At 37.5% G+C, this 13,708-nt stretch overlaps 1 protein-coding gene across 4 annotated transcripts in view; it reads left to right on the top strand.

The window, feature by feature from the left end:
- Nucleotides 1–13,708, top strand: part of LOC131805406 (uncharacterized) — a 36,047-nt gene that overhangs the window by 14,042 nt on the left and 8,297 nt on the right. For 3 of the 4 annotated variants that reach the window (XM_059128538.1, XM_059128539.1, XM_059128540.1), the window contains exons 4-8: nt 3,098–3,169; nt 9,975–10,296; nt 10,371–11,580; nt 11,640–11,999; nt 12,059–12,516. In XM_059128538.1, coding sequence (XP_058984521.1) covers nt 3,098–3,169; nt 9,975–10,296; nt 10,371–11,580; nt 11,640–11,999; nt 12,059–12,516 — 2,422 coding nt within the window. The remainder of the gene's footprint in view (nt 1–3,097; nt 3,170–9,974; nt 10,297–10,370; nt 11,581–11,639; nt 12,000–12,058; nt 12,517–13,708) is intronic. The other variant, XM_059128541.1, reaches the window with a different exon arrangement.

Genomic DNA, 13,708 nt, shown 5'->3' with positions numbered 1-13,708 from the left:
AGCTCGCCTACATACACGACTCTTTACCCTATTCAGCACACTTATATGGTCGACTCCATGGTCCATTCAGGTCGTCAATACAGACGAATTCCTGGCCATCCAGCCAGTTCGTCTGTATATAGACGACTCCTTGCCAGCTCGTCGCTCCCGCCAGCTCGTCCCTGGCTCGGCAGCTCGGTTATATATAGACGACTCCCTGGCCAGCCAGATCGTCTATACATAGACGACGCTCTGGCCCCCCAAACTCGGCTACAAATAGACGACTTCCTGGCCAACAAAATAAATAGACGATTATCTGCCACCCAGTTCGTCTAAAGATGGACGACTGCTTTAGGTCTTCAATAAAAAATTATGGGTCTTTCAGCACTCCTTGATACTATCGGCTCAAAAATAAAGACGACTTCCTGGTCCACCAGTACCTCTATAAGGACTCCCTGGAACAAAAGCTCTTCCATGAGCATTTTCTGGGTCACCAGCTCTTCCATCATTAAGCCCTAGGCCTGTTGAGTAATGTCTAATTGGATTGATCTTTCAATGCTCGTCGAAATATGTACTTGGGCTTTCGGGATTTCAATAAAAAATAATGGGCCTTTCAGTTTTCCCTGACCCCTTTAGTTCCTCTCTATAGAGAAGACTCCCTGGTCTGCTAGTTCAACCACACGTTTTCTCTAGCCACCATCTCCCCTATAAGGACTCCCTGAGCCATTAGCTACTACATGCGGACTACTTTTTCCATCAGCTCTTCTATCTTAAACCCTAGGCCTGTTGACTTAATTTCTAATTGGATTGACCTTTCAATGCTCGTCGAAATATGTACATGGACTTTCAGGACTTCAAAAAAAAAAAAAAAAAAAATAATAATGGCCCTTTTAAGTTTTCCCTGACCCCTTTAGTTCCACTCTATAGAGAAGACTCCCTCGGTCCACTAGTTCAACCATAACTTTTCTCTGGCCACCATCTCCCCTATAAGGACTCCCTGAGCCATTAGCTACTACATGCGGACTACTTTTTCCATCACCTCTTCCAGATTGACTAGTTCAACCATAACTTTTCTCTGGCCACCATCTCCCCTATAAGGACTCCCTGAGCCATTAGCTACTACATGCGGACTACTTTTTCCATCACCTCTTTCAGATTGACGCTTAGGCCTGTTGACTTCATGACTGATCTTTTAATGCTCCTCGAAATCTGTATTTTGGCTTTAAGGTTTTCAATTAAAAATAATGGGCCTTTCAGTTTTCCCTGACCCCTTAAATTCTTCTCTGTAGAGAAGACTCCCTCGGTCCACTATTTCAAATTTTTCTCCATAAGGATTCCCCGTACACAATCTATCCTATAAGGACTGTCTGAGTCATAAGCTGCTCATAAGGACTACATAACTCACCAGCTCTTCAATATCGAAACCTAAGCCTGGTGATCTCCTGTCCTTTCTTTTAGCTCTTCTTGGCCCATTCAGTCCAGACCCTTTCAGGTCATCTCTATAGAGAAGACTTTCTGGTCCAAAAGTTTCTACATAGGAATTCCCCGGCCACAATTTCTCATATAAGGACTCCATGAGCCATCAGCTACTCCATAAGGACTACCTGTCCCATCAGCTCCTCTATATAGACCCCTAGACCTAATGATCTCTTGCCTAAATGTACTCACCGCCCTCTGGTCTATGTACACTCTTCTTTCATTCAGCACTTCATGGCCCATTCAGTCCAGACCCTTTCAGGCCATCTCTATAGAGAAGACTTCCTGGCCTAAAAGTTTCTCCATGAGCTACTCCATAAGGAAACTACCTATCCCACCAGCTCCTCTATATTGACCCCTAGACCTGATGATCTCCTGTCTAAATATACTCACCGGCTTCTGGTCTATGTAATGACTACCTATGCCACCAGCTCCTCTATATTGACCCCTAGACCTGATGATCTGTCTAAATATACTCACTGACCTCTGGTCTATTATGTATACCCCTCTTTCTTTCTTGGTCCATTCAGTCCAGACCCTTTCAGGTCATCTCTATAGAGAAGACTCCCTGATCCACTCCCTGAGCCATCAGCTACTCCATAAGTACTATCTATCCCTCCAGCTATCCAATATTGACACCTAGGCCTGATGATCTCATTTCTAAATAGACTCACCGTTCCCTGGTCTGTGTAAACTACCTGGTCCTTTATTACCCTTCGAAATAGGCTTCAAGTCTTCGATATACCAAATTATGATCCACTCAGTTCTCGTCTGTAGATACTACTATACCTAATCTATATTTGGATATTAAGACAGGCACCCTAGCATTCCTTTTTTCATAAAGCGTACTTATTTATACAAACCAGGAAGCTCTTTAATTACGAACCCTTTGACCTTGTGTTCCTATATAAAATCTGCTTGGATTTGGAGCTTGAATAAAGGGGCTCAACGCCAGAAAACCCTTAAGTCTTAGGTCCTCTGAAAAACATCCTCTTGTTATAATCCCTACCACAAAGAATCTCCGACTTTATATCAATTTTGAACTTCCAACCTAACACGAATTCATGCATTGGTTTTAAAACCTATAAAAAATAAGATAGGATAACATAATTTTATTAATTTCCAAACCAGCACTTTTACAAAAAAAAAAAAAAACATTTTTTCTTTCAAAATTGTTTTCTTTTTTGGAAATCACCCAAATTTCCAATATTCTTTTTATCGAAATTTGTTTATTTTTAAATGCTTTTTGCATGTCTCTTCAACTCACTTCATCGTCATCATGGCATCACAACCAACTCACCTCACTACACTTCACCTCATTTCACTATTCACTCTCACCTCACCCATCAATCAATCACACACTCACTCGATATCATATTCATCATCATTTCTCTAATCCGTTTTTACTTTCAAACAATACTGAACTGAAAAAAATATCAAATTATATTCTCTTTCTATATTAAAAACCAAATCACAAAAACAACTACAACAATCAATATCTTGTATATCCGTATTTCTAATTTGCATTAACAACAAATTTACTACTACCACCAACAATAACAACAAACCCAAAAAAAAAAAACAAAAACTTTAAACAAAAATTAACCAAAAAATACACCCACACACACACTCACAAAAATAGCTTACAAAAGGACAAATATGGAAAACCCAAGAAATTAACTTTGGAACAATTGGAAACCATACGTAAAAATGGGTAAATACAACAATAATAAACAATAATCAAATAAAGAAAATATTAGTTCATTTCAATTAAAAATTTAAATAAATAAACTATATTTTATTAAACCATAACATTACCAGACAGAAACATTTGAATGAAAACAGTTCAAATAAATGTCTAATATCCCTCTCCCCATACATAAATGTTTTTATTATTTTGTTTTGTTTATATAGAGATAAATATTTTATGTAATTATATTTATTGTTTTTTCATTATATTCTGTTTGGTTTTAATTATGAATTGTTCTTTTTTGACATAAATTAAAATTTAATTAGTCTATTATATATGTTTAAGAATATTTCGTTTGTTATATAAATTGTATTGAGATTTTTTTCACAGTAATTGTAATATTAAATAGTGGGGATATTTTGGTATTATTTGAAGGCCTTTAGAAAAGTATTTGGTATAAATAAAATGTTTTTAGGAGAAATTTTTATTTCAAATACCAGGAGGTCCCTTAAAGACATTTTACCAATGGGAAAGCCTTCTGAGAAGTCATCTATAAAGAGAACACATGTTTCCTCCTTTCCATAATGGAGGGTATACACTATGGAAATTGTCATTCGGTTTGTGACATTTGCGAACAATCATCGGATACTCCATAAAGTATATATGTATGTTCGTCCAATTGAAATAAAAATACAACCAATTTTTTTTAATTGGTATTACGAAGCCCCTGATATTGAGTCTTTTGGCAATTTAATGAACAATTTGAAATGAAATTTTTAAAAATGATATGATGATTTTCATTAAAATTCCAAATATCAAAAGGTGCAAAGGTTCTGAAAACAATTTTTTTTTTTTCAATTTCAAATTGTTCTATAAATTGTCAAAATATTCAATCGAAATGAAGGTTTTAGACCGCAGGTCCAATGGACCAAATCCATTTCAGGACATTTGGAGTCGATCTAGATGTGTCTGGAGTAAACTATAACTCTCGAATGGAGTATCCGATTTGGTCCAAACTTGGTACATTGTAATATTATTATCAAAATTACATCGAGTTCTGATATGGACAATATCGATCCACTCCTTCTGGTACATACCAAAGAAATACCAACAAATCTCGAAATTTTCAAAAAAAAAAAAAAAAACCTGCACAGAAACTTTGCAAATCTTAATGTTTGCATCAGTGCTAGGTCAGGTGCGAAAATGGACAACATCGGTCCACTCCATCAAGTACCTATCCCACAAAGGGTCCAAATTTTGGATAATTATAACTCTTATAAAATGTAACGTAAGAGTCCGATTGCCTTCAAATTACACACTTTACAATATTTTTATTAAACGAAGGTCTAGTGCGAAGATGGAATATATCGATCGGCTCCTTGTGGTACCACTCCCACAAACGGTCAAAGTTTTGAATATCCAAGAAGCTCATCTAATTAATTTCCGATTTCATTCGAACTTGGTACATCTCAATATTTCTATCAACACAAGATCTGTTATAAATATGGTAGAGGTTGGACCATTTCTTCTGGTACCTCCCCCACAAAGGATCGAAGTTTTGAATATCCAAAATGATTTTAAAATCTCTCCACAAGGGGTCACAATATCCATGAAGCTCATAAATCACGAAATTAACATCCGATTCCATTCAGACTTGGCACATCTCAATGTTTCTATCAATAAAAAATCTATTATAAAGATGGTAGGGATCGGACCATTCCTTCTGGTACCTCCCGCACAAAAGGTCAAAATTTTGAATGACGAAAACGATCATAAAATACGAAATAAGCATCCAGTTCTCTTCATATTTCACACCTCCCATTATTTCTACTGACATAAGATCTTCTGTGGATATGGGATACATCATAGAACGCTAAATTTTCGATTCCATTCAGACTTGACACATTTCAAAATTTCTATCGACACAAAATCTGTTATAAAGATGGTACGGATCGGATCAAAAAAAGCGAAATTAAGACTTAGCACATCTCAATATTTCTATCAACATAAGACCTGTTATAAAGATGGTAGAGATCGGACCATTTCTTCTGGTACCTCCCTCAAAAGGGTCAAAATTTTGAATAACTAAAACGAATATAAAATCCGAATCTGGTGCTCTTCGCATTTCACACATCCAATTATTTCTACTGATACAATATCTGCAGTGGATATGGGACATATCGGTCCACTGCTTCTGCAGTGGATATGGGACATATCGGTCCACTGCTTAAATAGTCAAATATTTGAATACCATGAAACTCATAAAACGAGAAATTAACATCCGATTCCATTCAGAATTTGCCCATACCAATTCAATTCATTCAATATTCAATATTTGCCCATACCAATTTTTTATCTCTATAAGATGTGGTATGAAAACGGAATACTTCGGTCGACTATATCTGGTACCTCACGCACCTTTGACATTTTTGAAAAATTATCCCCTATCTCATATTAAGTGAAAGAAGTAACCAATATAGTCCAAACCTGGAAGGTCGCAATAGTTATATCATATTTAATTAGGTCCGATACGAAATGGACAACATTGGCCCAATCCTTCGGAACCTAGTCCATAGAGGGTTAACAAGTCTAATAATCATAACAGAAGTCAAAATATACTTATAAAAATCAAACATTAGCTGAGGAAATACAGGGGAAATATTTGGAATACAAAATCGACTGATACTTTTTAACTTGTTATGTTCTTTAGGAGGTATCAATCGATCAAAAGTGGTCTGGTGTGGGATACGTTATTTATATAATGAATATTTTTGATTCTTACCCAGAAGTAATACTCATTTTAAATCTGGTGATCAAATACATTGTTTTAACAAGGCCATTTTGGTCACTAAAATACCTTTAAAAAATATATTTTATTATCGGCTTCAGCCACTAAAAGACCTCACATAAGTACTTATTTATAGACCTTTTGGTGACTAGGAAATAATTACACATTTCTTGCGACATACCCTTGTTAATATATGGGTTTATATGCCCAGATTTATAATAAGAATTTTTGCTGGCTAAATATTCTCTATATTTCAATTAAAGTAAAAATTAACAATAATAGTAATTTTTATTATAAAATTTCAGTTCAAAGATTCATTGGAAGTATACTCTTATGTACATTGATAATTTATTTTTAAAATAAAAAATCTTTAAATTGTTTTTTGCATACCAATCTAAATTTTTTTTGAAAAATCATATTTTTTTTGGAAAACTTTTTATCCTTTTGTATGTTAGAGTATATGTTTTATTATGTGTTAAGTGTCTATAATTACTAATACTATCACAACTATTACCAACACAATTAACTAAATACTGTCACAACATTTTAACCTTAGACCAGGTCAACAAAAAAAAAAAAAAAAAAAAATAGAAAAACATCAGGGCGGTGGAGTTGAGTTGCTCGAAGGAGGACTACCAGCGAAGTCATAGAATGATAAGTATTGAATGAAAAGTATTGAGAATTTTATAAAGACAACAAGTCTACCTACATAACAAAGCAAAATGAACTCTATATCGGTAATTATTTTCGAGGAACTGCAATTTTCTTCACAAATTTTATAAAAATTAATACTTTTCCCAAAAAAAAAAAAAAAAAGAACTAGTAAGGAAACATCAAAAGTCGGGAGGACCCTACACCACTATGCATATTTAGTGGAGCTCCCGAAACAAAAGAATTTATTTGAAGTAGATCATACCACCTATCAACATTTGAGTTTCGAGCAGTTATAGTTTGGTTTCAGAGGGAACTAATATATGGGAGGTATATCCAATTCTGAATCGATTTTTACTAAATTCGACGGAGATATTTTTATCTTTTGTACCGAATAACATTGCTATAGAGAGCTTTGTATCACTTCGAGAAAGATTATTCAAAAAAAAAAAACATATCGGAGCCGAGTTCCATAAAATGAAAACGTTCAATCCGAAATTCACTCCATTCGGATTGATATTAGCCACTACAATAAACCTGAAATCGGATTAAGGATATATGTGGGGAGCTATATCAAAATTTTAGCTGATCTCGATAACATTTGGCAAATGTATTTCCGAGCTCTATAAGATATCTGATACCAAAGATCATTCTTGTGGAATGCATATTACTCATGTGAGGGTCTTAAAACCCCAAATCAGTTGAAACATGTATATGGGAGCTATAGCTATGTCTGAACCGATTTGCACCAACTTTGATGTACTTGCAACTAGACTGAATTCGGTCGGATGTGCCAAAATTCAGGTCATTTGGACTGATATTGGCCATTTGGTAGACAATTAACCCGAAATCGGTTGAAGATATATAGGGGAGCTATATCTAAATTTGAACCGATCTTAATAAAATTTGGCAGAGGTATTTCTGGGATGTATTTGATATCTGTTACCAAACATCTTAATCTGATCGGATCTTGATACAATTAGGTCGATCTTTTGGATATAACATGGGCAGACGGACTGACATGCATAAATCGACTCAGAAAGTGATTCTATGAAGATCGTCAAAAGTTACTATGGGTCTATCTCGCTACCTTATCCACCACTATGTGGTGTAGGGTATAAAAAGAGTGGATGGTAGGGTATAAAAAGAGTTGATCATGTCTCGGTCATGCCTTTAGTGACCTCATTATAGCCTCCACTATAGTATGGAGAGTTTATAATGTTTGTCATTTCATTTGTAACACCTCGAAATATACACTTAAGACCCCACAAAGTATATATATTCTTGATCAGCATAAAATTCTATGTCGATTTAGCTGTGTCCGTCCGTGTGCCCGTCTGTGGAAATCACTCTAGCTTCCGAACGAAATGAAGTGGGTTGATAAAATTTTACTCAAATGTATATTATGTCTGCACGACTTTTGGTACTTAAAATGGGCCAAGTAGGTCCACTTCGTATAGCCTCCATAGAACGGCACCTCCCGATATTCGTTATCTTGATGATTTTAGCGACATTATTCACCGGAATTGTTTCAAATTTGGTATTTGAAGTTCGTAATGGATACTACAGCCTATGACAGAAAATTATCTATGCAGGTCCAGGTCTTCATATGGCCCCGATATAACGGTACCTTTCTATTTACGATATTTTGATGATTTTAGCGACATTATTCACAGGAATTGTTTCGAAGTTGGTATTTGAAGTTCGTAATGGATTGTACAGCCTATGACAGAAAATTGTCTGTGCAGATCCACGTCTTCGTATAGCCCCCATAGAACGGCACCTCCCGATATTCGGTATTTTGATGATTTTAGCGACATTATTCACCGGAATTGTTTCAAATTTGGTATTTGAAGTTCGTAATGGATACTACAGCCTAAGACAGAAAATTGTCTTTGCAGGTCCACGTTTTGGTATAGCCCCCTTATAATAATACCTCCCTATTTTCGGTTTTTTGATGATTTTAGCGACATTATTCACCGGAATTGTTTCAAATTTGGTATTTGTAGTTCGAAATGGATACTACAGCCTATGACAGAAAATTGTCTGTGCAGATCCACGTCTTCGTATAGCCCCCATAGAACGGCACCTCCCGATATCCGGTATTTTGATGATTTTAGCGACATTATTCACCGGAATTGTTTCAAATTTGGCATTTGAAGTTCGTATTGGATACTACAGCCTATAAAAGAAAATTGTCTGTGCAGGTCCACGTTTTGGTATAGCCCCCATAGAATGGCAGCTCCCGATATTCGTTATCTTGATGATTTTAGCGACATTATTGACCGGAATTGTTTAAAATTTGGTATGTGAAGTTCGTAATGAATACTACAGCCTAAGACAGAAAATTGTCTGTGCAGGTCTACGTTTTGGTATAGCTCCCATATAAAGTTACCTCCCGATATTCGGTATTTTGTTGATTTTAGCGACTTTATTGACCGGAATTGTTTCAAATTTGGCATTTGAAGTTCGTAATGGATACTACAGCCTAAGACAGAATGTTGATATGATGGCCCACGTCGTCGTATATACCCTAATTCGGTATTTTTAAGATTTTAACAGAATTTTTAACGGAATTAGTTTTTTTTTTTGAAAACTGCCAAATTCGTTAACAGGATTTTTTACGGATTTTATTTTTTTGAAAATTGCCAAATTCGTTTCAAATGGTGGAGGGTATTAAAAGTTCGTCCCGGCCGAACTTACAGCTTTTTGGCTACGATAGTTTAAATATGTTTACTGTCGTATCCCGAAACATTGTCGATGTCGGCTATGACAAAAAATGGATTTTAGTCAGGAAAATCAAAATCTGAATCAGTGTGCGCCATGAACTTATATATCTAAATGTATATTCAATGAAATGAAGGCATATTTCCATTTTATTTCACTCAAAATTTTGGAATTATTTCATTAAAATTGAAAAGATTTTCGGTTTATTAAAATAAATTGCTCTTAATCCGGAAATTCTGCTTTTGAAAGTCTATTTGTATACCCAACTTTCTCTCGGCAAACCCAACTCCTGCGGCCTGATACCAATACAAACTGCCCGCCCACCTAATTTAAAACATCAACCCAAACCAACCACCCCCCAAAACACAATAAAAATTAAAAAAAGCTATACAAATCTTTCATTGTAATTTCATGGTAACATATTTTGGTATTTTCTTTTTTATATTTTGTTGTAAAACTTATTTAAAAAAAAAAATATGTAAAAAATTCTGCTTGAGTAGCAAAGCTTCAACAATGCATGTTAGATAAAAAAAAAAAAACAATTTTCTCTAAATGTCAAATATATGATGTCCTTTCAAGGAATAATAAATAACCACAAAACTAATACCTTATTTTTCTTATTTTTTTCATACCAACCCTACCTGCCTCCCTCCCGCTCCACAGAGAATTTAATGTGCCTAGTCTACACTTTCCGGGTCAGGTCCACAAGTGGCGTTTGTCACAACTGCTGCAAAAGGGAACATTGCGGGCCCATGATTCCTTTCTAAGCGATTTGGCTTTGGCAGCTAGATTTTTGGTGATCACCGCTCGTGGCCGTATATTCTCACATTTCTTCTCCGTTTGTCATGCAATCCATGCCCTGCTGCATGGCCTCATCAAATTGGTTGATATGTTTATTGGAGTGCCGGCATTGCTGGCCCACAATTTGGACTACAAGATCAAGGAGGAACGATGTCGTTTTTTAATAGCCGAGCTGGTGTGTAGGGTAAGTGTGCAAAGCCTTCAAAAACTTTTGGATATTTTTTCTAATTTTCCTTCTCCTCCTCTTCTCCTTTCCAGCCCGAATTCGAGGACTGCCTCGATGGCCTGTGCTCCTATGTCCGCAAAATGCTGCGCCGCGCCACAATGGAGAAATTCGATTTTAACAGCTGTGAAAGTACACAGCCCGTGCCATATCTATTCCTCACGCCAAAAGGTCAAGAAATCGATTTGCGTCTCTTTTGTCGCGATATCATGCGCAAGGCATTGCCCATTTTGATTGGCATATTGGAACGTGAAACCCGTGGTTGGTTTCTACATTTCCGTGAACGTTTGATAGGCGAACTAAGAGATAAAAAATTGACCGACAAGGAAATTGAGGAGGAGGTTAACGAGGCTGTTATGAAGGAGTATTTGCAGAGGGTCTACACCTCGATTATGAATAATCCCAAACTGGCCGAATTGGGTCATGGCATACCCGAGCTGTTGGTGCAACAGGCTCAGGCAGTGGTCATTATGTACAAGGCCGTGGAAAAGGTACAGAATGACATTAAACGATCACGTGAGGACCATGAGAAATGTTTGGCCAATGACCATGCTGTGCTGTCGCGAGTGGCTCCATGGTTAAGGGCCAAATTAAGGCATGCCGAGGAGTCAAAACTCTCCAAGTCTGCCTGGTCGGCCCATGAGGAGGCCTTGAAGATGTGTACGAAACAAAATCTGCATCAAACGGCCTACTTCCTCAGCCGTGACCTGGCCTTTATGAAGGAACGCGAACCGGTTCTCCTAAAGGAGTTGAAAAATGCCAAAACTCCCACACGCAGTTTCCAGTGGGCCTGTCGCATTTGGTCTCCCAAGTCGTGGATAATCAAACGGAATTTTCAAGGACAATCGGATATTATACCCACGGTAATAAGTCAACAGGCCACCTCAATTGTTACACCACGTTCGGATCCCTCGCAACCGGTATTTTTGGTGGAAAAGGAAATCATTCGGACCACAAGTACTCGCTGGCCATTTTGGCGTCTACTGAATCTCATGCAACGAACCTGGTGTTGGACCTGGAATATGATGTTTCTGTTGGGCATTCTGGTGCCCTGGTGTAGCCCCCTGAGTCTGAGAGCCCTATTCTGTGTTAAGCCTTTCATGCCTGATTTAGAACTATCGCAAATTAATGGAACTCTATTTCCGCGCAAGACAAGCATAACACAGACTATGGCATCGAGGTTGATAGAACTATGGCGTCACATATCAAAATCGCGGACACATTTCGAAACGGAACCGGATACGGGTAAATATTTGAAGTAGATGTTTTTTTTGGCGTGATTAATCTCTCTATTCTCCCCTTAGGTTTTATTGGCAAAGGCTTTACGCGTAACCTAAACCGTGTTTGGAACTACTTTGTAAAGGGTTTTCTTGGGACGGTGGTCATACTGTTTGCCTTTCCGCTGCTCTGTTTGGCTACCAGCCTTTTGAGCATTCTACTTGCCTTAACTGCCCCCTTTTGGATACCAGTCTTCACCATACTCCTACACATCTATATGATATTAATCTATGATCTCGATTCGCCGGATAATACTCGTAACCGTTACTGTATACTGCTGGAGGCATTGATATGGAATATTCTAATACAGGGCTGTGTGCAGCCCATTGTGGCTGTGTTTGTGGCCAGTGTTGTGTGTCCCCTGGTGTCGGGTATAATACTGATAGGTGAGAGCGAAAATAAATAAATCCCTAGAAATTAAAATTTAATATCCGTTTTTTTTCAGTTGGGGTCATACGTTACTCTCTGCGCCTGTTCTGGGACTCGCTCACCTTCCATTTGTTCATTAAGAAATGTGGCCGTATACCAGCCTCCGATAGTTTGGTTGTCAAACGTATTGCCGGACCGGGTTTAGCTTTAGATTATTATTTTGTTATACGCCCGGAACAGGCCTTGGCTGCCTTTGAAGCCAAAATGGAATTGGATGAATTGCAAGCCTATCAACATGCCATGGAACGTATAATACTTACCCCGCAAAAAGATTTTTCACAATTTGTCGAAGCATGCTTTGGCCCATTTTCGGCTCAGCTGTCAAAATCCGGACCCTATTTGGCACTGGATCGTGAGGCCCAAGATTTGACTGCAACACTGCATGAAAAGTTGGAGAAACGACGCCGTGAGCTACAGACAAATTTAACGTCTCAGGTGAAATCGCGCATTAAATTAACCACAAAGGAATTAAAGGTAGGATTGAATTTGATTTTTTGCTTGCGATTTTGCCTTGATTGCAGAGGGAAGAGTAAGGATGTCGGAATAAATAAGAATATCTTTAATATTTTCAAAACTGAGAAATGTCAATAGATAAGAGATGTCAGAGATAAAGCAAGTTGTAAAGAATCGCCGATTTGTATTGGAAATTGTGACCCTTTATGGGTGATGTACCAGAATGGGTTAGCAGATGTATGTCATCTTCACAACAGATCTTGCTTAAGCAAAAATGTTAGTGTGTGGGAGATTTGAGATGGATATTGGTATTTGGATGCTTATTTCGCTTTCTTTGACCGTTTTGGTTATTCAAAATTTTAACCCTTTGTGGGGGAGGTACCACAAGGAATGGTCCGATCTCTACCATCTTTCTAGCAGATCTTGTGTTGATGGAAATATTGGGATGTGCCAAGTCTGAAAGGAATCCGGCGATATTTTCGCGTTTTATGAGCTTTATGGGTACACCAAAATTTTGACTCTTTCTGGGGGAGGTACCAGAAGGAGAGGACCGATACATCCCATCTTCACTCCAGGTTTTGGGCTAATAAAAACATTGCGATGTGTGCAAATTGAAGAGAACCAAATGCTTATTTTGGGTTTTATGATCGTTTTCGTTATTAAAAATTTTGACCCTTTGTGGGGGAGGTACCAGAAGGAGTGGACCGACATTTCCCATCTTCACACCAGGTTTTGGGCTAATAAAAATATTGTGATGTGTGTAATTTGAAGAGAACCGGATGCTTATTTTGGATTTTATGATCGTTTTGGTTATTCAGAATTTTAACCCCATGTGGGGGAGGTACCAGAAGGAAGGGCCCGATCTCTACCATTTTTATAACAGATTTTGTGTTGGTGGAAACATTGGGATGGGCCAAGTCTGAATGGAATCTGACGTTATTTTCGCGTTTTATGAGCTTTGTGGGTACTCAAAATTTTGAACCTTTGTGGGGGAGGTACCAGAAGCAGTGGACCAATATATCCCATCCATCTTTCTAACGAATCTTGAGTTGATGGAAATATTGGAATGTGCCAAGTCTGAATAGAATCGGACGTTACTTTCATGTTTTATGAGCTTCATGAATATTCAAAATGTTGACCCTTTGTGGAGGAGGTACCAGAAGGAGTGGACCGATATATCCCATCTTCACACCAGATCTTGGATTAATAAAAA

This window comes from Musca domestica, unplaced genomic scaffold, assembly GCF_030504385.1.
Source record: "Musca domestica strain aabys unplaced genomic scaffold, Musca_domestica.polishedcontigs.V.1.1 55, whole genome shotgun sequence".
NCBI lineage: Eukaryota > Metazoa > Arthropoda > Insecta > Diptera > Muscidae > Musca > Musca domestica.
This window is presented reverse-complemented; position numbering and strand designations above follow the sequence as displayed.